We start from the raw sequence: 24,474 nt of genomic DNA, 5'->3' as shown, positions 1-24,474 counted from the left end.
AAGAAAATATTCAAGGTTTGAGTTGCAATACTGAGGGATTCTATGTCAAAAATATTAAATGATACAGGAAGCATCAAAAGAAGATGCAAGGAATACACAGAGTGACTATACCAAAAGAATTGGTGGATGTTCAACCATTTCAGGAGGTAGCACATGATCAGGAACTGACGGTACTAAATGAAGAAGTCCAAGCTGCACTGAAGGCGCTGGCAAAACACAAGGCTGTGAAAATTGATGGAGTACCAGTTGAGATGTTTCAACAAACAGATGCTGCGCTGGAATTGCTCACTCACTTATGCCAAGAAATTTAAGAGAGAGTTACCTGGCCAACCAACTGGAAGAGATCCATATTTATGCCTATTCCCAAGAAAGGTGATCCAACCAAATGTAAAAATTATTGAACAGTATCATTAATAGCACATACAAGCAAAATTTTGCTAAAGATCATTCAGAAGCAGCTGCAGCAGTATATTGACAGGGAACTGCCAAAAATTCAAGCTGGATTTAGAAGAGGACATGGAACCAGGGATATCACTGCTGATGTCAGATGAATCCTGGCTGAAAGGATGAAAGACATTTACGTGTGTTTTATGGACTACGAAAAGGCGTTTGACTCTGCAGATCATAACAAATTATAGATAACATTGCAGAGAATGGGAATTCCGAAACAATTGTGCTTATGAGGAATCTGTACACAGATCAAGGGGCAGTTGTTCGAACAGAACAAGAGGATACTGCATGGTTTAAAGTCAGGAAAGATGTGCATCAGGGTTGTATCCTTTCACCATGCTTTTTCAATCTGTATGCTGAACAAATAATCTGAGAAGCTGTACTATTTGAAGAAGAATGGGGCATCAGGATTGGAGGAAGATTTATTAACAACCTGCAATATGCAGATGACACAACCTTGCTTGCTGAATGTGAAGATCTGAAGCACTTACTGATGAAGATCAAAGATGGCAGCCTTCAGTATGGATTACACCTCAATGTTAAAAAAAAAAAACAACTTCACAACTGGACCAATAAGCAACATCACAATAAATAGAGAAAAGATTGAGGTTATCAAGGGTTTCATTTTATTTGGATCCACAACTAACACCCATGGAAGTAGCAGTTGAGAAATCATAAAGACACTTTGCACTGGGCAAATTGGCTGCAAAGGACCTCTTTAAAGTACCAAAAAGCAAAGATATCACCTTGAGGACTAAGATGAGCTGACCCAAGCCATGGTGTTTTCAATTGCTTCATATACATATGAAAGCTGGACAATGAATAAGGAAGATCGAAGAAGAATTGATGCCTTGAATTGAAGTATTGACAAAGAATATTGGATATACCATGGAGTGCCAAAAGAATGGACAAAAAATCTGTCTTGGAGAAGCACAACCAGAATGCTCCTTAGAAGTAAGGATGGCAAGACTATGTCTCACATATTTGGACGTGTTATTAGGAGGGATCCATCCCTGGAGAAGGACATCAGAAGTGGTAAAGTGGAGGGTCAGCAAAAAAGAGGAAGACCCTCAATGAGAGGGATTGACACAGTGGCTGCAACAGTGGGCTCAAGCATAGCAACAATTGTGAAGATGGTGCTGGACTGGGCCGTAGTTTGTTCTGTTGTTCATAGGGTCAGAACCAACTGGACAGCACCTAACAACAACAACAATCCCTAAACAGACTTTTCCTGGAGAAGCTTACAACTTAGCTAAGCACCATTTCCCTTCCAAAGAAATAAGGACTCCGGATGTGTTAGCCTCCTTTCTCCCCTGAAGATAACAGCGGCCTCGTCTTCAATACTAGTTATGTTCTTACGATTTACTGAAGATAGAACACATGTAAAAATCATTAATAAAGCAAATTTGCCTTAATACTTCTTCAGCTAATGGTACTTAAAATGAAACATTGCTCCTTAATTTTTTGGGGAGAGTAGGCGGCTTATTAATCCTTTAATGTCTCAAAATGCAATTACCCCAAAGGTAGTTAAAACCAACTGCATTCTTTATGCTATTCTATTTTGAGCTAAAAAAAAGAGATAGAATGCTATGCTCGGATCTGAATTTCTTTTATGCAAGTTGTATTTCATTATCTAGTGCATTATCTAATGAGTCTTACTGGCTTCTGAAAGTAAGCACTCTAAATTTGGGAAACTTTATTTTTATTTTATTCATTTCTCTTGGCACCACATTTATTTCTTTTTCATTGCTCCCTTACCTTTTGCTTTATCATCTAATACTGAGAAGACAAATGAAAGTAAAGAAATATTCCTTCCACATAAATGCTGGGACGCTGGAAAACTGTTCAACTTGACAGATTAAACACTTACTGACGCTGCTGCCCTTTATTTTTAAAGAGATCAAAGCACACAGATGAGAAATGAACAACTCTGTGCTTTTATCAGCCTCATGCTTCCTATTCAAGGGATGAATCCATTACACCACTAAGAATCAAGGCAAAAGAGTGCTGCCTATGTATCACATGTTTGTAATGGAGATGAGAAGGCTGAGAGAACTTGTTTAGTGGTTAAGAATAATTCAACAAAAACAAAGCCTTGGGAGCATGCTTTCCTTTTGATTTGTCAAAGCCTAAGTGCAGAGCTTCTGCGTATCTTGCCTTAATCATAACATTGAGCAAGAGCGGAAGAACTATTTTTAAAACACTGACTGGATAGATAACATAAACCTGGAAGAGATCTTGGCAGTCTTCAACTCATTTCCAGGTTTTGGAAGACTTTGCTTAAGCCATCCAAAAAGAAAATTGTTTATTCTACTTGTTTTATCTCTTCAGTCATTTCCAGACAAAAATGACTCCATTTTCTCTTTAATTTATGACAGTGTTTAGAATCCCTAGTGCCCTAATGCCTACCCTACTTTTGGGCATACTTTCATAAAGCCTATAGTTAATGTACGTAAGTTAAAATTACCTCTTATGTCTTTGATAACATACCTTCACTTGCTGAATAAGAAAACTGGAATGACATAAGATAATAAGAAATGCTGAAACAATAAAGGTGTATTTAAGGGCTAGAGTCCAAATGTTAGACACCTATACCACAAAGGACAAAAAACCAACTGATTAGACTATTTACTGCATTTAAAAAAGCTAGCCTTTTGTCAGGCTTTGTTAAGGCAATACTCAATATAAAACCTGTTGCCATGAAGTCGATTCCAACTCATGGTGACCCCCCCTCCCCCCCGCCCCGGTGTGTTACAGAGTAGAACTGCTTCATGGGGTTTACTAGGCTGCAATCCTTATGGAAGCAGATCCCCAGGGCTTTTCTTCTACAGTGCCATTGGGTGAGTTTGAACCTCCAACATTTTGGTTACCAGTCAAGTGCAAACCTTTTGTACCCCCGGCAGTAGTTTGCTTATTAAGGGAAAACACAGCTCCTGAAATTTAATATCAGTGCATCAGTTCATGAGAAGCTCTCCACCACTAGCTTAATACTCGGTTGCTAACTGCAAGTTCGGCGGTTAGAACCCAACAGCCGCTCCGCAGGAGAAAGATATGTCAGTCTGCCTTCAAAAAGATTACAGCCTTGGAAGCTTCATGGGGCAGTTCCTGCTCTGTCCAGTGAGGCTGCTATGAGTCAGAATAGACTCGACGGCAATGAGTTTGGGGTTATTGGGACATCAGAACATAAATTTTATCATCGGTATGTAAATTTGGACATATTCTTTTGAAGCCACTCCTTTTCCATTTCTATGAATACTTACACCTTTAATTAAGCACTCCAACTCCATAAGGATTCTAACACCATTCTCTCCTGGTATTTTCTGTCTCAAGGAAGTTAATCTTTCTTATTGGGTATTTTACATTTATCTCTTTAAAAAAAAAAAAGATTTTTCTTTTTTTCTTTATCTCTTTAATCCTCAACAACCCTAAATTCTATATCTGGCAAAGTTAGGATTCATACTTAAATCTTTTTTTCATTGCAGAATATTACTTTTTTTTTTTCACAGATTTTTTGTTTTAAAAAAAACCTTCATTTTCCCTTGCTTCATTTTTTTTGTTCTGCACAGTGGTTAAGTGCTACAGCTGCTACCCAAAAGGTCAGCAGTTCAAATCCGCCAGCTGCTCCTTGGAAACCCTATGGGGCAGTTCTACCCTGTTTTATAGGGTCACTATGAGTCAGAATCAAATTAATGGCAATGGATTTTTCTCACTAGTTCCATATCTCTCTTCCTTTAACATTCAAATTCAGATATGACCCATTTGTTCTCCAGCTTTCATTTCTTTGATACCTGCTCATTCTAGCACTATGCCTTCCATCGCTCTCTTGAAACTGCTTTTTTAAGGTTACCAAAGGCCTACTAATTGCCAGAGTCCTGGCTTTCCTCAGATCTCCTTCATATCTGCATAGTACTTGATGTTTGAGGTAGTGGAGGAGTAAGAGAAAGAGGAGTGCCCTCAGTGATAATGCTGATAAATATTTAACAACTGCTCTCCAATAGGGGGAAAAGCCCTGAGTTATAGCTTTTGTGGATTCGTATGGTATAAATACTCCCAACATAGATGATTTTAAATTACCAATGTGGTTTCACTGGACATGAAGTTGACAGGCTATATAGACATGCAGCTCTGGGAAGCTGACGTGGGCTGGCTCCAGCACACCACAAGATGCCTTTTTTGGGATGTTATTAGTCCTTGGCTTTTGCAACATGAAGCATTGTTTCCTGACTGACTCCAGTTTCTCGCCATCCTTTTACTACTTGTACTTCTAAATTGTGACTCCTAATCGTAGTCTTACTTAAGAATTAAATCGTGTTTCCTCTCTTCCTTTCCGTGAAGCTTTCTTCTACTCTCACACTTTTCACCATCACTTTGGCATAAGTGACATTAAACCCTGAACCATTCCCTGGGAGGCCATCTTCCCAGTCCAATTTCTTCTCAGATACCCCTCCTTTACCTCACACTTAGTAGGACTAAAACGAGACTCCTTACCTTGCCTTCACCAAAAATAACAAAAATGAGCAAACAAACAAAATAACGTCACTTTACTCCACATTCTATTAAAAAATATTAAATGCAAACCATATGACACTTCATGAGATGCTTTGGACACAAGGCTTAGAGATTATTATCTACGTGTAATAGATACAAATTTTGAAGCACAGAGAACTTGATTAACTTACCTAAATTGATCCATCTGATAGGTGATAGACCTCATTTGAACATAGCACTCAGGTATCAAAATCATTTCTTTCTTTCTATTACACTGTAGTATCTCTCAGTCAATAGAACTATCTTTTTTATTTTCTGTCACGGATTTAAAACTTTCAAATATTTTTTGACTTGTCTTTACCATTATGAAATACCAAATCCTGTTTCTTCATGCATGGAGCCAGTGTTTATGCAAGGATCTATCTCTCTTTTATGCTACTGCTTCTAAAAGCAAAGAATCATGCTTTGTTAGTCAATTTATTCCTTGTGGTGAGCAAAATTCTTTGCAGTGGTAGGTTCTGAATAAAACGTGACCTAACATATAAAATAATTGGTTAAAAAGAATTTATTTCTAAACGTTTTCATTGTCTTTATGCTGCAAGAGTTTTCTTCTGTCATCCGTGTTGAAAGCCACCAGTGATGTTATATATGGTATCAAATTCTGCACTGAAGAAATATCCTGGCTTAGTTTGTTTCAAAGAGTAACAAAAATGGGATACAAACAAAAGATGTTCATATTTTAGTACGAATCATAAAGTTTACCGCTGCTCTGGTATTTTTATTCCAAAGCTATTGTACTTATTGACAGCCAGTTATGATTTAGATTACAGGGAATCCCAAATGAGTTTAGAACAATAGCCCTAGGGGAATTCTGGGAAATCTCTTCACACCTTCAGAAGGCTTGATTAGAATCCAGAACTCAGCAATCTATACAAGTTTCTCTGAGTTTCGAGAGCTGGCTGCACTGTTCTGCCATCAGTAAGAACTGCCAAACGTGAGGGGTTATTTGGCCTCTGCACAAGGGTGTGGGTAGATGTGTCATTGGGCCTCTCCTGAATCTGTAGCTGCAAATTTCTGTGTCACCAGGGTATATTTTCTGCCCCCAGCAGCACCCAGCAGCTGCTTCATGATTGAATGTGTCTTGAGGCTTTTCTATAGCAATTCACAGTGCTGCAGCCAGGTAAGTGATGAGAAGCTTTTCTTTCCAGGAGAGTCAGTGGGGCCATTTAGACCGCATTGGACTATGAAAGTATTTTTTTTTTTTTAATTTATTTGTTGTTGTTGCGAATACACACAGTAAAACATGCACTGATTCAACAGTTTCTGCATGTACCATTTTTCAACACCCAGGGAAGCAGCAGTCAAGAAATCAAACAATGCATTGCATTAGGCAGGTCTGCTGCAAATGACCTCTTTAAGTGTTTAAAAGCAGGGATGTCTCTTTAAGGACTAAGGTGCGCCTGACCCAAGCCACGCATGGTGTTTTCAGTCACCTCATACACATGAGAAAGCTGGACAAGGACTAACGAAGACCAAAGAAGAATTGGTGCCTTTGAATTACGGTGTTGGTGAAGAATATTGAACGTACCGTGGACTGCCAGAAGAATGAACAAATCTGTCTTGGAAGAAGTATAGTCAGAATGCTCCTTAGAAGAAAGGGTGGCAAGATTTTGTCTCACATACTTTGGACATATTATCAGGAGGGACCAGTTCCTGGAGAAGGACATCATGGTTGGTAAAGTAGGGGGTGAGCAAAAAAGAGGAAGACCCTCAACAAGATGGATTGACATAGTGGCTGCAACAATAGGCTCAAGCATAACAACAATTGTGAGGATGGCACAGGACCGGGCAATGTTTCATTCTGTTGTGCATGGCGTTGCTATGAGTAGGAACCAACTTGACACACTTAACAACAACACAACACATGTACTGTTTAGTGACATCAATTCCATTCTTAGAGTTGTGCAAACATTCTAACCTTCCTTTTCTGAGTTGTTCATCCCCCATTAACATTAATTCACTGCCCCCTGAGATTCCTATCTAGCCTTTCAAGTTGCTGTTAACAACTTGATCAAATATAGATAGTCCTTAAAAGAGCAGAATGTTCAAGGTAGACATTTTTTACTAGTTAAGCTAAACTATTGTTTGGTTTTAAGAAGGCTTCAGGGGATATTTTTGGTTTAAGCTTTGAAGATTATCTTTGGGCAATAATTTCAGGCATTCATCCAACTTTCATGGCTCCAGAAAGTTTGGAGTCCATGAGAATTTGAAATTCTGTTCTATATTTCCTCCCTTTTGATCAGGATTCTCTGAAAGTATTTTGAATCTGCACAGAAGTGAACGTCAGAGAAATTACCCTTTTGTGATTCTTAAGAGAGGTCTATTTTCTCTGACACTTTATGCTAATCTACCATGCCATCACCTTGGTACCAAAACGCTCTCATTTACTCTTTTTCATAAAATATCTTTGAATACATCTTTTATCAGACTCGCTCAATAAGGTACTTGGGACCAAGTCATAGAAGTCTCTAGCTGTAAACACCATTATTTTAAACAATACATGAAAAATTGAAAATAATGTGACATCTAGTTGTACTTCAGGGAAGTTTAAGTAAATGCGACATTGAATACAGGACCCAATGCTTTTACAGACATTTAGGATTTACTCACTGCAGTATAATCTACTTGGTTAGTACTTCTGTGTATCTGAGCAATGATAGGTACTGAATAAAACGTGACCTAATATATAAAATAATTACTTTTTTATGTATTTTATATATATATATATTCTATTCATGTGACTCAACTCATCCTCCATTGCTGAGCTATTAGTGGTGACCTGCACTTTGCAACGTTTGGTTTCAATAGAAGCCTATAGAAAAAGACTCATTTACATTTACTATCTATCTATCAGTGATACAAGATACAGCTCTTTATGGATCTGGTTGGTTGGGTAAAGTTCATGTGCAAAGACCTGGGATTATTTCCGTTGCTGCAAAATGACACCATGGTATGGCATAGCTTTTTGTTGTTGTTGTTGTTGTTCTCTATCTTGCAGAATCAAGATTTGTCAAGAGAGGTGAGGATATGTGTGTTCATGGCCCCCCGCAAATGCCAATTTGGACAGATAGCACCAAATCTTCTTTTGAGCCTGTTGCCTAGCCTTTTATGTAGACTCATTTAAAAATATAAGGAATTTACTTATATGGGCAATTCAGTATATGAAGGTATTGGAGAAGAGTGAAAAATTATTGCAAGCCTCTATTTCATATGATATTACTGTTAATGGAAGCTCTATTTTAAGAGAGCAACTCTGCATAATATTTAGCTCAGAGTCCATGTTCCTGCAATTTCCAAGTAACAGAATAACAACTGAATTAGTTTAGTGATCTCAAATAAGTAGCAAGTAATAAAGTTTATATCCTGATTATAAGCACATAGTTCATTCTGTTGTTTTCCTAAAGAAGTTTCATTTTGAGCTCTGTGTGTGTGTGTGTATTCTACAATTTGTCTTATTTGGTCTGTCTTTGGCTTTGTTGTCTCTGAGCCTGGTTGCCTTGGTTACCATTACATACAGCTTGTATGTGACGTTCCCTTTGACGTATATTTATTTCTATGGAAACAATGAAGTCACTGGTATGGTAGGTGCTTAGGGAAAGTATAATAAAGAAGTGTTGAATAGTGAGCTTTACTTTGGTCATAAAATGTATCGTTAAAGTATGTTTTAATTAGAGAATTATATTTTTGTTTTCCTTTTGGCTTGGTCATGTTTTCCTTTTTTACAGAACTGCTTGAATAAAACAACTTAAATTGTTAAATATACTGCATAACATCTCATTATAATATATGGTAGCCATAAAAATCTTCACGGATGCATCTAACATTAAAAGAGTTATTACTCTCACCTTAAAAGCCTCTCAGAGAGTGAAAAGTTTATAATCGGGAAACGCTATTGTGCAATGAATTTTATATTCACAGCATGACAATAAGCAATACATAGATGATGGAAAAAAAGGAAAAAAGGCCCTACAATAATTTTTTAGAAGTCTTGTTTTAGAAATGCAGAGGAATAACAGGTAACATACAGTTACTAAGACATCTTTTCTATGATAGTAAATAAATCCTTGTGTAATTGATGTTCCATTTTCTTTTAAATCTTAAGAATCTTTTTAATCTTAAAAAAAAAAATCTGTTTTCCTCTCTGTTCCATTTCCACCCTACTCCAGTGTAATTTTTTTTTTTTTTTTTCTGTACAGATGATGTGGAAACCTGCCTATGATTTTCTGTACACTTGGGGTGCTCAATACGGAAGTAGCTACAGAGACGTGTTACAAGACCTTCAATCAGCTTTGGACAGAATGAAGAACCCTGTGACCAAGCAGTGGCGAGATTTAACTGGAGCTTTGATACTCGTAAATTCTTTAGAGATTTTGAGAGCAACTGCATTCTCTTCCTCTGAGGAAGTAGAGAAATGAGAGGTGTGTTTTATGAGGGAGAGGGAGGGTGGGAGGAGAATGATGCCTGTGTTTCTTTGCGAAAGAGAGAGAAACAATCTCAGGAAAGTATTTTACTTTCTTTTTCATGTTTTAAAAAAAAGTGCTGTTCTTGGTGGAAGCACAGCCTAAAGCAATAGCCTAATGTGAATTTTATAACAAACAAACAAAATATACTTTCGTGTATGTTTCAAATACAAAAACATTAGGCCACTTGATTGTTGGGGCATGAAAGAAAAGACCTCTCTTTCAAAGTTACTTTTAATTTCCTTGTTTAAACCATATGACTGATAGGATACTTACATCACACAGGTACTCAGATAAACTAGAGGCTCTCAGCGAGAACAACTGGAGATTTACCAGGAGGCAGGGTGGGCACAAGAGGGAGCAAACACACTCTGTGACCAGGCTCAGGGTTGTCTACGTGCTTTCTGTACCTGATATCTTTTATTCTTCAGCAGAGTTTCCCAGCATTATTACCATTTTCCATGTAAAGAAACACAGGACTAGAGAGGAGGCCCAAGGCTATGTGGCTCATATGAAGTAGGTTTTCTCTCTGCAAAATTTGGCTCTATTTTTTTTTTTTTAAATCATACCGTGTAGCAGAATAACAATAAAAAAAGCTTTTAATGTGTATTAGAACTTGTAATGGATTGAATTTTTTCCTCCGAAAGTATGTGTTAGAATCCCATTTGGGAATGAGTTCGTTATGTTAATGAGACAGGTTGAGTGTAGGCCACAGTTTGAGTCAGTGTCTTTTGAGATATAAAAGAAATTATATACTAGCTAGAAGCAGAGATGGGGGAAGAGAGATCCAAGCCACAAGAAGATCGCCCAGGAGCAGAAGCTCAAGAGACAAGAGCCCACAGAAAAAGAGTCTTCTTCTGGAGCTGGCACCCTGAATTTGGACTTGTAGCCTCCTAAACTGTGAGGAAAGAAATTTCTCTTTGTTAAAGCCATCCACTTAGGGCATTTCTGTTATCGCAGCACTAGATGACTAAGACAGAATTAATAGGGAAACTGCAGCTTCTTCATTTTTATTGAATGCTGCTATTCCTTTCACCATCTCTTGAAAGATTGCCAAAAGGAAAATCTGACTTACCGTCCAAAACCTGCTGTCTGCATACAGGGGCTGGGTGCTCTCACTAGTCTCCTTCAAACCTCTTGAGACCTATCTAATCCTGCCGACCTCCAGCTTTTTCTGCAGGATTGTAATGCTGTCATGGATCTTTAACCACAAGTCATTAAAAAACAAAACAAAACCTGATCTATCACCGTAGAATGTAGCAGTTTCTGTATGTGTGACAAAGCGTTTTATAAAGCTTTTGGGAGACAAAGATTATGAGGAAATCTGAGTCAGTATAAACGGTATCTGCTGGCAAGGTTGACAAAGAGATGATCTGTGGTTACTTTCATGTTCATTCCTCTGACCACCTGCCAGTGTTTACGGGTTTTGGACACTGGTTCATTTATCAAGTCATTCATTTGACAGATACACTGTGTGTACCCACGCCGTGGCAGGCACGCAGGTGGTTGGGATGAAAATTGGAAGAAACAGCATGACTCCTGACTTTAGTACTACTTAATGACAAAAAAAGGCAATAATAAAAAAATACAGTTAAACGTAAAATGACATCTCAGTGCTGCTAAAATGGAAATACCACAAGTAGCTTTAATAAAGAGAAATTTATTCTCTCACAGTCTAGTAGGCTACAAGTCCAAATTCAGGGAGTCAGCTCCAGGGGAAGGCTTTCTTGCTGACAGCTCTGGAGGAAGGTTCTTCATCAGCCTCCCCCTGAACTAGGAGCTTCTCCACACAGGAACCCTGTGTCCAAAGGATGTACTCTCCTCCCAGTGCTGGTTTCTTGGTGATAGGAGGTCTCCATGTCTCTGCTTACTTTTCCCTTTTATATTCTTGTAAGAAGTTAACCTAAGACACAATCCAATCTTGTACATTGGGTACTGCTTCATTAACATAACTGCCCATAATTCCACTTCATTAGTGTCACAGAGGTACGATTTACAACACATAAGAAAATCACATCAGATGACAAAATGGTGGAAAATCACACAATACTGGGAATCATGTTCTTGCCAAGCCAAAACACAGTTTGAGGGACATAGTTCAATCCATAACAACATCCTTAACAAAAGCTGTAAAGGAGGGCTGGTGGTATTAAGAGATATATACATGGGGGGGCATTATCTGAGTGAGGTGGGCCAGGTAATTTTTTCTGGGGAAGAAATGATGAGCCTGAAGGAGGATCTGGGATTGTCTCCAGTCCAGGATGGGTGGAAGAGGCTGACCCTTAATGCCCGGAAGTCCTTAGGCAGGAGGGAAACTTGGTAGGAGGCAAGGGAGCCAGCATGGGGGGTCAAGAGGTGAGGATGGAGCAAGAGAAACCCATCTTAGGGCCATTACAGCTGCTTGAATTTAGGAAGGAAAGACACAACCTCAAACGTAATGTGGATGAGCTGAATAAGGATTTTGTTTCAGGATTCTGAATAAAAGATGTGCATTTGGCCAAAAAGTAAAAGCAGAATCTTTTTAGAGCTTTTAATACACCTACCCAGGGGTATTTAGTATACTGGCAAAGGTAATTTGAATGAGGGTTCAAGAGCAATCTTTAAGGCTTTCAATATTTATATATGATGATAAGAGAGGACAGCCTGCTCAAGAAGTTATGTACACACATTCAAGGACAGAGTTTATTTTTAGTAGAAAATAAATTCAGAGAGAAAAACACACACAATTTGGAAGTTCAGAACACAATGGTTTTTAGTGGTGATTTTTCTTTCTTTAGAGTATTCTCGGAATCTTATTAACATGTCAGCAAATCCAGAAATTTCGGGAAAGGATAGTAGGGAATTAATAATTGGGTTTTTCCAGGCTCCCAAATCAGAGAAGACAGAGATCTTGGAGCATAAATCACTTTAGGTTTACAGTCCATCTTATGTTGTGATTGTGGTCAAGAAGTTTACGAATAGTTTTAAAAAAATGAAAAGGACAATCTCTATAGTTTAAAGGTGAAGCAATAGTTTAAATATTAATACATTACAAATACATTTTGTAATCTCGTAACAAATCCTTCTGGAGGAATTTTAAACCCATGTCTAAACATTCTGTTCTTATAAATATAATCTAACATCTTCAAATATCAGTTGTTTTTTTTTTTTTTGAACTTTGCATTTTTCCTCCTATAATGGATTTTCATAATTAAAAAAGATTAATTTGGTAATGATGAATTATCTTTAACAGTTGACAGCTTACCACAAGCAAGTCAAGGGAATTAATAAGGCACATAAACCTATCCTTGGCATCATTAAAAGCTTCAAAAGCTATCAATCTAACACCTCTTTAAGCATCTCAAAAGTGGAAAAACCATAGACGGTTCTTGAGTTGTTCCTTGGGCTTTTCGTCTAATGATGCACACGTGAATTAGGGTGAGAGTTCAGTTCGGTGCTCAGTTTACAGTGTAACAATTTCTCTGTGTAAGCCACAGATCCTCTACTTCCTTCTCTTGAAGTTTTATATGAAAGCCAATTCCGGGTGTGCTTTCACTAGTGTTGTCATTACCTATTGGTGCCAATAACGAATATGACACATTTTCATGCCTTGTAATGCAGAAGAGACCACATGAAGTTTTGAATGACTAGGGAATGAGTAAGCTTTTAGAAAAAATAGAATCCGGTATCTTCATGGATAGCATTGGCCTGAGAAATATCCTGTTACTAAGCAGTATTGAATATGTAATATGAACATATAATAAATAAAATACATTCTAAATCAGACAATGCTATAACTGGAAACCGCAAGGCTTGAATTTTCAGGCTGTGCTACTGTAAATGATATTTCCTGTAAATTTTAATGCCACAGGAATATTTGAAGAGATATAAAGGCAGAGGAGAATAATGAAAAATGATGTTGCTGGAGGCTTTTCTAATTAAAATAGATCTTTTTTCTTCTTGTACATACATAGATTTCCCTTTTCCATAAGGTTTCCCTACGTGTGCTGTGTTGGACTGGTGCCGTGTGGGTTACTGAGAATCAAGTTCCTTAGATTGCACACTGCAGTCGTGCTAGGTGGGGTTAATCTAAAGGTGTTCTTCAGGATAAAACAATACATTGAAGGTTTGTTTCTTCATTCTTTGCCTGCATATTTACTAGTCCACAATACAAAATAAAAGTGACCATATAAAAGAAAACAAACTTGGATTTGCACATATATAGCATCTTATTTTATTCAACATCAAGATTTCACTGAATGCTGTAGGAGTTTGTGGCTTTTGCCTGCATATTTTACATTGATTTCCTATTTATGTACATCCAAGCTTAGGTACATCCAGAAAATTTTAAGCCTAATAAGTCATTTTGCAATTTTGAATAATGGTATCAATTTATATTTGAGGGAGTGGGATGGAGAAGTTAGCACTGAATAAAAATTAGTAATTCCAAAGAGAAAATTCCAGAGCAAGCACTGGTGTTTTCGTAGTAAGCACAACATGAAATATTTTTAAGCAACGTGATCAATACAATTATCTGTAGACCTCACTTTCACTGCAGAATTACAAAGTGATTACAAGCATTTGTAATAAAGAAGTCAGATGTTCTTTTTCCAATGAGATAGTTCCACATTTAAAAGGATGGTGGTCCTGAGAAGATGAGATGAGCTAAACAACTTCACTTTGATATTAGTGCATCTCACCTCATCAGTGGGGCACTGGGTGAATCTATGGCTTCCCTTTTTCTGTTCTTAGGGATATTTTGACTCTGTGCTTTTGTACCTGGAAGGCAATTTTAATATTTAACACATTCATGCAAATGTGATCAGTAGTTGAAAATCAAAACTTAATCGTGATGAAATTACTGACTTGACTTAAACTGGTTATATCGAACTCAGTCTTTAAGTAGAACTTTGAGATTTCCAAATTTGGTATAATGTTGACCTTAAACATATTAGGTGAAAAGGCATCATAGAATTAACTACCACCCCCTTAGCATAGTAGAAAAATACATTCTACAGGTAGAAAATACCCTCATTTACTCCCAGGACATAAACGCTCAATGCTCACCAGACCCCTTCCATCATGATGAAAAGCAAGAACAGTGTGAAGGGTAGATAGCGAAAAAGTTATGATCTAATGTTATTGTTGTTACTTGTCACTGAGTTGATTCCTACTCATGGTGGCCCCAATTGTGCAGAGTAAAACTGTGCTCCATAGGGTTTTCAAGGCTGTGACCTTTTAGAAGCAGATCACCAGGCCCATCTTCCAAGGTGCCGCCTCTGTATGATTTCCACCTGCCAACCTTTCCTAATGAAAGGAGTCTATTCATGGAAACTTGAAACTTTGCATACCTCTCTTCGTGCTGGAATTTTTTAAATGGAAAATACCTTTCATTCTTTCCTCTTGTCTGAGTAATAATAAGATACAAACTAATTGTTGCTTGGTTTTCTCCAGGATGGATTTTCATGCTACTTAAAACACCCACGGATGGGAGATGAGAAGTTTGGAGTCAAGGAGAGAACTGCCCAAATGGGTGTCAGTAACTGACAAACACAGGTTCCCTTCTCTGCTCTCCCCCACCCCATGTCCATCTTTTCTTTCCCTCAGCCTGTTCTATGACATTAGAATCCACACCAGAGACGGAAGAAGAGAGCTAGACCTTTGCTTTTATCAGCTCTCACAAATATGTCTGTCCGAGTCACCATAATAAATCCCTGTTCCACATCATTTCTTATGGTTCTGCTTACCATGACCGACATCAGGGAAAAAGAGTATTTTCTGGTAGCCTCTCAAGAAGCATCACTCTGGACCAACTTATGTTTCATTCTGGTCCCTCAATCAATCACTGTAGCTAGTGGCCAAGCCTGGGTCATATGTTCCATTCCTGGTGTCCTACCCAGACCACAAAACCTGAGTTTGGGAGTCATGGATCATCAGGTGAAATCAGGATCTGTTCCCAGAAAAGGGTGGAGACAGGAGCTGGGGAGGCCAACCGCAACTTTCCATTAAAAATGTGACCTAAGATAAACCTTGGCACTATTTCCTGTAGCAGGAAATCTTTCTTCCTCAAGGGTAATTCAAGATGCTAGTCTTCTGAGGCCTCATGAGACTGGGCAATGGGCCTGCTTCTATAAACTTCTGCACTAAATCAAATGCTAAGTAAATGGAACTTCATAGACATTACCTATTCTCTACATATTACTTTATAAATTGCTGATGACATAGAGCTATCTAAGGCTCCATCGAGGCTGTGGAGTACCTAGCCCACCAGGACCAGGGGCAATTCTTCCGTTATTCCTCACTCTCAAGCAGGACCCGATAACCTACTAGATATGCCTTACCTGCTGCCATAAAGAAGCTGTCTGGGAGAAAGGGACAGAGAAGGAATTCCCTGAATGCCTGATAGAGGCAATGGTGAAGTTAGAATGGAGTGCTAGTGGAAAACACATAAAGCAAATACCTCAAAAAGTTCTCTGAATGAAGCTGAAAATGCAGGTCCAAGGGCAGTGGTATTTCTATCTTTCTCAGCCATCTGACTTTTCATGGGAGAGTTTTATCTCTTCTTTGGAATCAGAATCAACATTTCCCCTAAATGTTGCCTAAGGGTAAAGTGGAGGAGCAATAACGAACAAAGTGAATTAGGTAATACTAAGGCATCAGTGAAAAACGGGAAAATGAAAGGGATACAGCTGACTAAGGTGGTGTGTTTGTTCCTGCTCTTTGGTACAAAAGCTCTGTCGAGATATAATTCAAATATAATACACTTCACCCTACCTGTTCATTTTTAAGAGCCCATACACGTTTTCTTTCTCAATACATGGTTCCTGTTAATGTGTGTTCAAATAGATTCACAATTTACTCTGCATGGAGAAATTCTCCTCAGGCAGGAATTGCACATTGTTATGCTTTTCAGGGTTGAATGGAATGCTACAGGTTGGGGTGATAAAAAGAGATTTATGATCAAGATTAATTGTGAGAGGAAGAAGGGAGAGTGCTTGATGTTATGTTCCTAAAGTTATCTTCAAGGGCTTTCACTGATTGTTTGGAAGGGAAAAATCTAAAGTTCTTTTGTACTCTTGGAGAACCATTCTATTTTTTTTTTCCATTTTGAGTGCTGATATTACTGTGTGCTTAAGGATAAGAGTCCAAATTCGAACGTGGGAGCTGCAAACCCACTACAAGTAATTAATCCACCTTCCCGTCAATGCTGCCTAGAACAAGGCCCAAGTACATCTTTCACGAGAGCTCTATTTTCATCATTTAGTTTATTCTGTGTTTCTCTGCTACACAATGATTTGGTCTTTTTTTTTTTTTTAAGTTACTGACATTAACTATTTTGTTTAAAAACATTTTAGACAATTCTGTGATGAACCAGTTTCTTTCTTTCCTCCTTATTTCTCTATCACAAGCAAATCATAGATATCTGAGAAAGCATTTCAGAGCCACAGAATGAGCAGATTGTAGGAAGATAGCAGACCTACACAGCTTTCGGAACTCTGTCACTGCTTTGTCCTTTTATCTCAGGCAAGATATATAAACTAGGATTGTTGGAACAAATAGAAAACAGCATTGACATATATAATATATAAAAAACAAACAAACAACAACAAAAACAAAAAAACATTTTATTGATTCTGACTCTGGGAACCCCATGTGTGTTAGAGTAGAATTGTGCTCCATAGTGTTTTCAATGGCTGATTTTTCAGGCCTTTCTTCCCAGGTGCCTCTGGGTAGACTAGAACCTTCTACCTTTTGGTTAGCAGCTAAGCTCTTTAACTGTTCTACCACTCAGGGGCTCCACTTACAATACCAAAAAAAAAAAACCCCAAACCCACTGCCATCGAGTCAATTCTGACTCATGGTGACTCTATAGGACAGTGTAGAACTGCCCCATAGAGTTTCCAGGGAGCTCTTGGTGGAATCGAACTGCCAACCCTTTGGTTAGCAGCTCTAGCACTTAACCACAATGCCACCAGGGTTTCCGGTGCATTTATAACACATACTTGTAATTTCCCTTAAGGTTTCCTTCTTGTCACTGTAGGAATTGAATATTGCAAATGGGAATGCTCTTTTGCCAGTTGGAGAACTGTGTAGGCCGTCAAAAACAGAGGAAGTGCTGTGGATCTGGATTACAGCATGAATCTAGGGCCCTTTATTTGCCTCTTTGATTTCTTTTCTTATTATTAGTGATCACTGACATGTCTGGGAAGGCAAATGTCTCTTTTCAAGCCAACTGAAACAATGGAAGGCTTAGTTTACCCAGAAAACACTGCATAGAGCAGCTGGAAAATGTGGCTTGAAGGTGTGGTGGGTGGGGAAGGAAGACAGGATCTGCTGGACTTCTTAGGGGGCTGAGTAGTTCATCATGAATGGGGATTTGAGAGAAGAGGGTAAAAATCTTCCAACTGGGAACTGCCATTTCAGAGAGAAGACTAAAAAGTCGCCTCAAATTGCATTTTTTTACACAGTCCTCTGAGTGAACAATCTTTCTGGTTTGCTTGGGACTGAAAGGTTTCCCAGAACACGGGCCTTCTCTCTAGCGCTAAAATCAGGAAAGGCCCGGGCAGACTTCGATGGTTGGTCACCCTAAGTACAAAACACTAAAAATCACTGTTAAAAATAAAAGTGGCTAGTGGGAAGAAATGCACCTTAAATCATGATTACGCATTTTGCACTGTAGCTCAAATAATCATGTTGGTAAACCAGGGACATGGGGTATTTTTATACATAAAGGGAGTCATGAAAAGCTCCCAGAATGTGCTAATGACTTGGAGACCGACTTTGTTTCCAGAGAAAGGGTGAAATTTAAAAGTAAATATAAAGTACAAAAAAAAAATGACAGAGTGAGATACAGAGAGCAAATCTTGCCTAATTAAAATCTGGCTGAGGACCAGACCTGATAAAGCTCATGCCACTCTGTGTGGATAATCTTTGCAAAGAGAAGTATCAGTTAGCTACTCAGCTATCAGCTTCTCTGACTACAGAACACTGAATTATTAACTTAATTTCATCAACAAAATGAATACATCAGTTGAACCAATTTGGCAACTGTATGTAAACCTACCAGTCAGTGTAGGGAAAGGTTATTTGTCACAATGATTATTTTGGTTTATGAGGATCGCAAGTGGATTATCCAATAGGCAAGGTAAGCACAGTGCTTGCCTTGCTTACCAGGTCATCTGGGTCATCAGCCCCTGTCAGGGATTATAAATTTGAAAAAAGGCTTTGATATTATAAGAAGGTGCTGTGGGGTTGGAAGACAGACAGATGCCAGCCATACCTAGAAGCAGAATCTTTGATGTGGTGAAAAAATGTGAAATTGTTTACTATAGACGATCTAGTAAGCAAGTAGGCACGGTGCTTACCTTACCTGTTGGATAATCCTCCCTTGATGAAGAGTAGTTTTAGGCATATCCATCTCCACAATAGATTTAAAAGATGGGGAAAGTATGAAAAGCTTTTAAGCCTCTAACTTTGTGATCTTTGCAAGAGGTCTTTGGAATCCTTTCTCAAGATTATCTAGAAGGTGATCGTGACTTACCATCGATACAGATCTTATAGTTTTTATTAACCAACCCACCAACTAACATTTATGGAACACTAATGTATGGCAAGTTAGGCACCAAATTCATGAGCAATAATACAAGTAAATTTAATTGATTGCTTTAATTAGTGCAATCCAGTCAGTGTCAGTCTCCTCTTCCTCTACTTTTTTCTCTCCCTCTTCCTCCTCACCTTTCTCCTTCTCCTCTTTTTCCTCTTCCCCTTCTTCATTTTCACTGGCAAACAGAATTGAAATAGACCTATGAGTCTTAGAATAGTATATGAAGTTACTAAATCTGAGAAAGCAATGCTCATTGTTTATCTACCATGTCTAAAGCACTATGCATGGCAGGAGAAATGAGAGAAGGGATTCTAATCTTTCCATTTTAAATTATTTTCAATTTAGTAGAGGATCTGTAAATCTCTCAGTTTGTTGTGCTGTAATGGCTTGCACGTTGCTGTGATGCTGGAAGCCATGCCACTGGTATTTCAAATACCAGCAGGGTTACCCATGGCGGACATGTTTCAGCGGAGCTTCCACACTAAACGTAGACCAGGAAAAAGGGTCTGGCAGTTTACTTCTGAAAAAACTGGCTAGTGAAAACCTTAATGAATAACAGCAGAACATTGTCTGATATAGTGCCAGAAGATGAGCCCCTTAGGTTGGAAGGCACTCAAAATACTACTGGGGAAGAGCTGCCTCCTCAAAGTAGAGTTGACCTGAATGAAATGGATGGAGTAAAGCTTTCAGGACCTTCATTTGCTGATGTGGCACAACTCAAAAAGAGAAAAAAACAGCAGCAAACATCCATGAATAAACAGAACATGGAATGTACAAAGTATGAACCTAGGAAAATTAGAAGTCATCAAAAATGAAATGGAACACATAAAGATCAATATTCTAGGTGTTGGTATCCAGAAATGGACTGGTAATGGCCATTTTGAATTGTACAATCACATGGTCTACTATTCCGGGAATGACATATTGAAGAAGAATGGCATCACATTCATCATCAAAAGGAACATTTCAAGATTTATCCTGAAGTACAACTCTGTCAGTGATAGGACATTATCCCGAAGCCTACAAAGAAAACTAGTTAAATATGACTAGAATTTAAATTTACACCCATTGAAGCAAAAGATGAAGAAATAGAATATTTTTACCAATATTAGTAGTCTGAAATTGATCAAACATGCAATCAAGATGTACTGATAATTATTGGTGATTGGTATGTGAAAGCTGAAAACAAAGAAGGATCGGTAGTTGGAAAATATGGCCTTCATGATAGAAACAATGCCAGAGATCACATGATAGAATTTTGCAAGACCAAAGACTTATTCATTTCAAATACCTTTCTACAACAACATAAGTGGCAACTATACACATGGACCCCACCAGATGGAATACACAGGAATCAAACTGACTACATCTATGGAAAGAGACGATTGAAAAGCTTAATATCATCAGTCAGAACAAGGCAAGGGGTCAACTTCGGGACCGGCCATCAACTGCTCATATGCAAGTTCAAGTCGAAGCTGAAGAAAATTGAAACAAGGCCATGAGAGCCAAAATATGACCTTGAGTATATCCCACCTGAATTTAGAGACCACCTCAGGAATAGATTTGAGGCATTGAACACTAATGACTGAAGACCAGAAGAGTTGTGGAATGACATTAAGTACATCATACATGAGGAAAGCAAAAGGTAGGAAAGGAAGAAAACACCAAAATGGATGTCAGAAAAGTCTCTGAAACTTGCTTTTGAACATATTACAGCTCAAGAGAATGGAAGAACTGATGAATGAAGTAAAAGAGCTAAACAGAAGATTTCAAAGAGTGACTCAGGAAAACAAAGTATTATAATGAAATGTACAAAGACCTGGAGTTAGAAAACCAAAAGGGAAGAACACGCTCGGCATTTATCAAGCTGAAAGAATGGAAGAAAAAATGCAAGCCTCAAGTTGCAATTCTGAAGGATTCTGTGGACAAAATATTGAGCAAATCAGGAAGCGACTCTGGATCCTGAAGTACCAGTTTAGCAAACGAGAGGAAGGCCCCCAGTGAGATGGACTGATAATGGTTGCAGTGATGGGCTCAAGCATAGCAATGGTTTTTTGGATGGTGCAGGATTGGGCAGAGTTTTGTTATGTTGTATATAGGGTCGCCATGAATTGGAATCTACTCAATGGCACATAACAACAACAGAAGAGCTGGACATGCAATCAGATAATTATAGAGATGGCAGAAAAAAAGAACTGGTTGGTAATGGTTTAATTTACATGTACAGCATCCTTGAACTAATGTTCTCTGTCTTAAAGGATTTATAAAACGTATTATATTGAATTGAAAAGTAATGAGGCCTATTGTCATTACTGCAATTCCTCCCTCTGTGGTTTTGTGGCATAAAAACAAACTGCTGGTGTTAACCATAATTGCTCTTTTCTATATTTACACCTAAGTAGATTAAAAGCTCATTTGACAGTTAATTTCAACTCATGCACATAGTAAAAACACCAGGCTTGAAAGTTTTTCTTCTCTCTGAACTTCCTACTTCTTAAATTCCATTTTCCTATGTACTAGAATTGCAGAGTAAGTACAATCTACCAGTTTTTCTGTCTCCACCCTATTTGTTTAGTGACAGCTTCTGTATTATTTAGAAGCAAAAAACACCTTCAAATGGAAAGTTTCTAAAATCCTACACAAGTTTCCTTATTACATATTACAGTGACAACTACATTAATGCACTCCTTCATTCCTTGGGGCAAAGGGCACTTGGAACACAACATTTAAAGCTCTGGGTAAATTCAGGAATCTATCAGTAAGTCCTGACTCAACAGAATTAACTCAAGTTTACGGGCAGGACTCTTACATTAATAAAGGAGATTGTATTTCCAAAACATTCCAGTGTTTAAAAAAAGTCTTAGAAAAACTACAACTTTGACTAAACAGTGCTCAAGTACAAATAATTTCCATGACTAAGTTCTTAGCACAGGAAAAGACCTTGAGAGAAGTCCAATTTTAAATAACTGTGAAGGTGTAACTTTGACAGAGTTGTTCCTCCATGTAGAAAAACAAAGTGAACATGTTAATAATGAGGATTTAAAAAATGAATACTTTCTGGATATTGAATAAGAAAATTGGAAAGAATCTCTGGAGACAATCCAAATCCCAAACGCATTGCCACTGAGTCAATTCTGACTCATAGAGGCCCTATAGGACAGAGTAGAATTGCCACATAGGGTTTCCAAGACTGTAAATCTTTACAGAAATAGACTGCCACATCTTTTCTTCCATGGAGTAGCTGGTGAGTTTGAACCCCCAGTCTTTCTCTTAGCAGTTAAGCACTTAACCACTGTACCCCAGGGCTCCTCTCTGGAGCCAGGAGGGTAGATATAATATTAAAAATTAAAACACTATAAAAAATAAAACTGGACTATCAAAGCATACCTGTGAAAGAATTATCTAAAAATATATATTTTATATGATTATATATGACCTCCCATTCCAATCAGTCAACACAGTGCAGTGATATTTTTGTGTGTGTGTGTAAATCTGTAATGTAGTATATTTTTGATATTTTTCTTGGTCTAATTATATAAGAAATTTTATTTTCCATACAAAAGTACACTTTTCATTATTCGAGGTGCTTTATTGAAAGAGTTTAATAGGCCGCCTACCGTAAGATGGTGTTATTGTCACTGTGTCTTCCTTTTGGTAGTGATGATAGGTTAAATGCATCTATCGATGTTTCTTTTCTGGTGGCCCCTGGATCAACAGCATGATTTCCAGGATGGTTGGAGAGACTCATTACTGAAATAATTTGCATGAATATCATACAAATTCATATTGGGTATAATTAACAAAACCAGCTGACCCAGTAAATACTCAGTAACTCATTGAAAGTCAAATGCATAGATCAGAAAATCCTACAACTGGAAGAAACCCATCTGATGGTCATCCAGATTTTTTTTTTTTTTTTTTAACAACTGAGGTAATGAAAAGCTTACTACCTGTAGAGGCAGGCCATTCCATTTTTGAATATTTCTCCTTTATGACAACCTTCCTAAACTTGTGTCCAAATCTGCCTTTTGTACCTCATTCATTCACTCATTTAATAAATACTGCTTAAATGCCTAATCTGTGCCATAGTGCTAGGGATAAAATGATAAATAAGACATAGTCTCTGCTCTCATGGATCTTTGAGCTAGTGGGAAGAGACTTCCATAACTCCTCCAACTCCCTTCCTCATAAGCTTCCTTCAAGATATTTGGAGACAACTATCATTCTAATAAAACAAAACAAAAAAAACCAAACTCATTGCCGTTGAGTTGATTCTGACTCATAGCAATCCTAGAGGACAGAGTAGAGCTGCCCCACAGGGTTTCCAAACAGCAGCTGGTGAATTCAAACTGCCAACATTTTGGTTAGCAGTCACCCTCTTAACCACTTCACCACCAGGGCTTCACCATTCTGTTAGAGAGACAGAACTATCATTCTCTCTAAAATGTTAAAAAACAAAGATGACACCCTGAAGACTAAGGTGCACCTGACCCAAGCCATGGTGTTTTCAATCACCTCATATGCATGCAAAAGCTGGATGATGAATAAGGAAGACCAAAGAATTGACGGCTTTGGATTGTGGTGTTGGCGAAGAATATTAAATACACCATGGACTGCCAGAAGAATGAATAAACCTGTCTTGGAAAAAGTACAACCAGAATGCTTCTCAGAAGCAAGGATGGACAGATTACATCTCACATATTTTGGACATATTATTAGGGGGAATCAGTCCCTGGAGAAGGACATCATGCTTGGTAAAGTAAAGGTTAGCAAAAAAAAGCCCCTCAATGAGATGGATTGACACAGTGGTTGCAACAATGGGCTCAAGCACAACAAGGCTTGTGTCTCTTTAAACTGGAGGGTGTTTCTTTCACTGTCCTCTGTGTTAAGCCTTTTTTATTTTGAGAATAGTTTGTACCAGTGCTACCAAGGAATCTGTGAACAAAGTAGCTTTACTCATTTATGCATATAATTATTCATATTATTTCATTTATTCATTACACTTTTTAAAGAAATTCAGATGTAGCCCCCAATGAGGTAGGGGGCTACATCTCTGATATGATCCTGGAATTCTCAAATGGCTAGCAAGTGCCATGGTATCATGCCCCTAACAAAGCCGGGGCCTCACAGAAAGATATTTGACAAACTTTAATGCTGTTTTGAGTCTTTCTCATGATTATTTTGAAGATGGTTCACTATAATTACATTATATTAGGCACCATTATTGGTCAGTGTCTCTGTCTTACTGCTACTGAATATTTAAAACATCATCCCTGACACCATAAGATCTACCTCTAGTTCAGACACCACTAGGGAATGGCTCTTCCTACAAGGGGTTTACAATGATTCTCCGATTTTCCTGGCATGGTGGAGAAAAAGGTGAAGGTGCTCAGGTCGGTGAGCAGTGGGGCTAATAAAAACAGGAAGGTAGTG

General features: G+C 38.1%; 1 protein-coding gene across 3 annotated transcripts in view; it reads left to right on the top strand.

The window, feature by feature from the left end:
* MACC1 (MET transcriptional regulator MACC1) overlaps positions 1-24,474 on the top strand; it is a 118,646-nt gene that overhangs the window by 77,741 nt on the left and 16,431 nt on the right. The window contains exons 6-7 of one of the 3 annotated variants that reach the window (XM_049893623.1): positions 9,195-9,416; positions 14,892-15,209. In XM_049893623.1, the coding sequence (XP_049749580.1) occupies positions 9,195-9,413 (219 nt within the window). In that variant the 3' untranslated portion in view covers positions 9,414-9,416; positions 14,892-15,209. Of the gene's footprint in view, positions 1-9,194; positions 9,417-14,891; positions 15,210-24,474 lie in introns of those variants that run through there. The other 2 variants (XM_049893621.1, XM_049893622.1) reach the window with 2 other exon arrangements.

Source organism: Elephas maximus, chromosome 8 (assembly GCF_024166365.1).
Source record: "Elephas maximus indicus isolate mEleMax1 chromosome 8, mEleMax1 primary haplotype, whole genome shotgun sequence".
In the NCBI taxonomy this organism is placed as follows: Eukaryota; Metazoa; Chordata; class Mammalia; order Proboscidea; family Elephantidae; genus Elephas; species Elephas maximus.
Note: the sequence above shows the minus strand (reverse complement) of the source record. Positions and strands in the feature narration are given on the sequence as shown.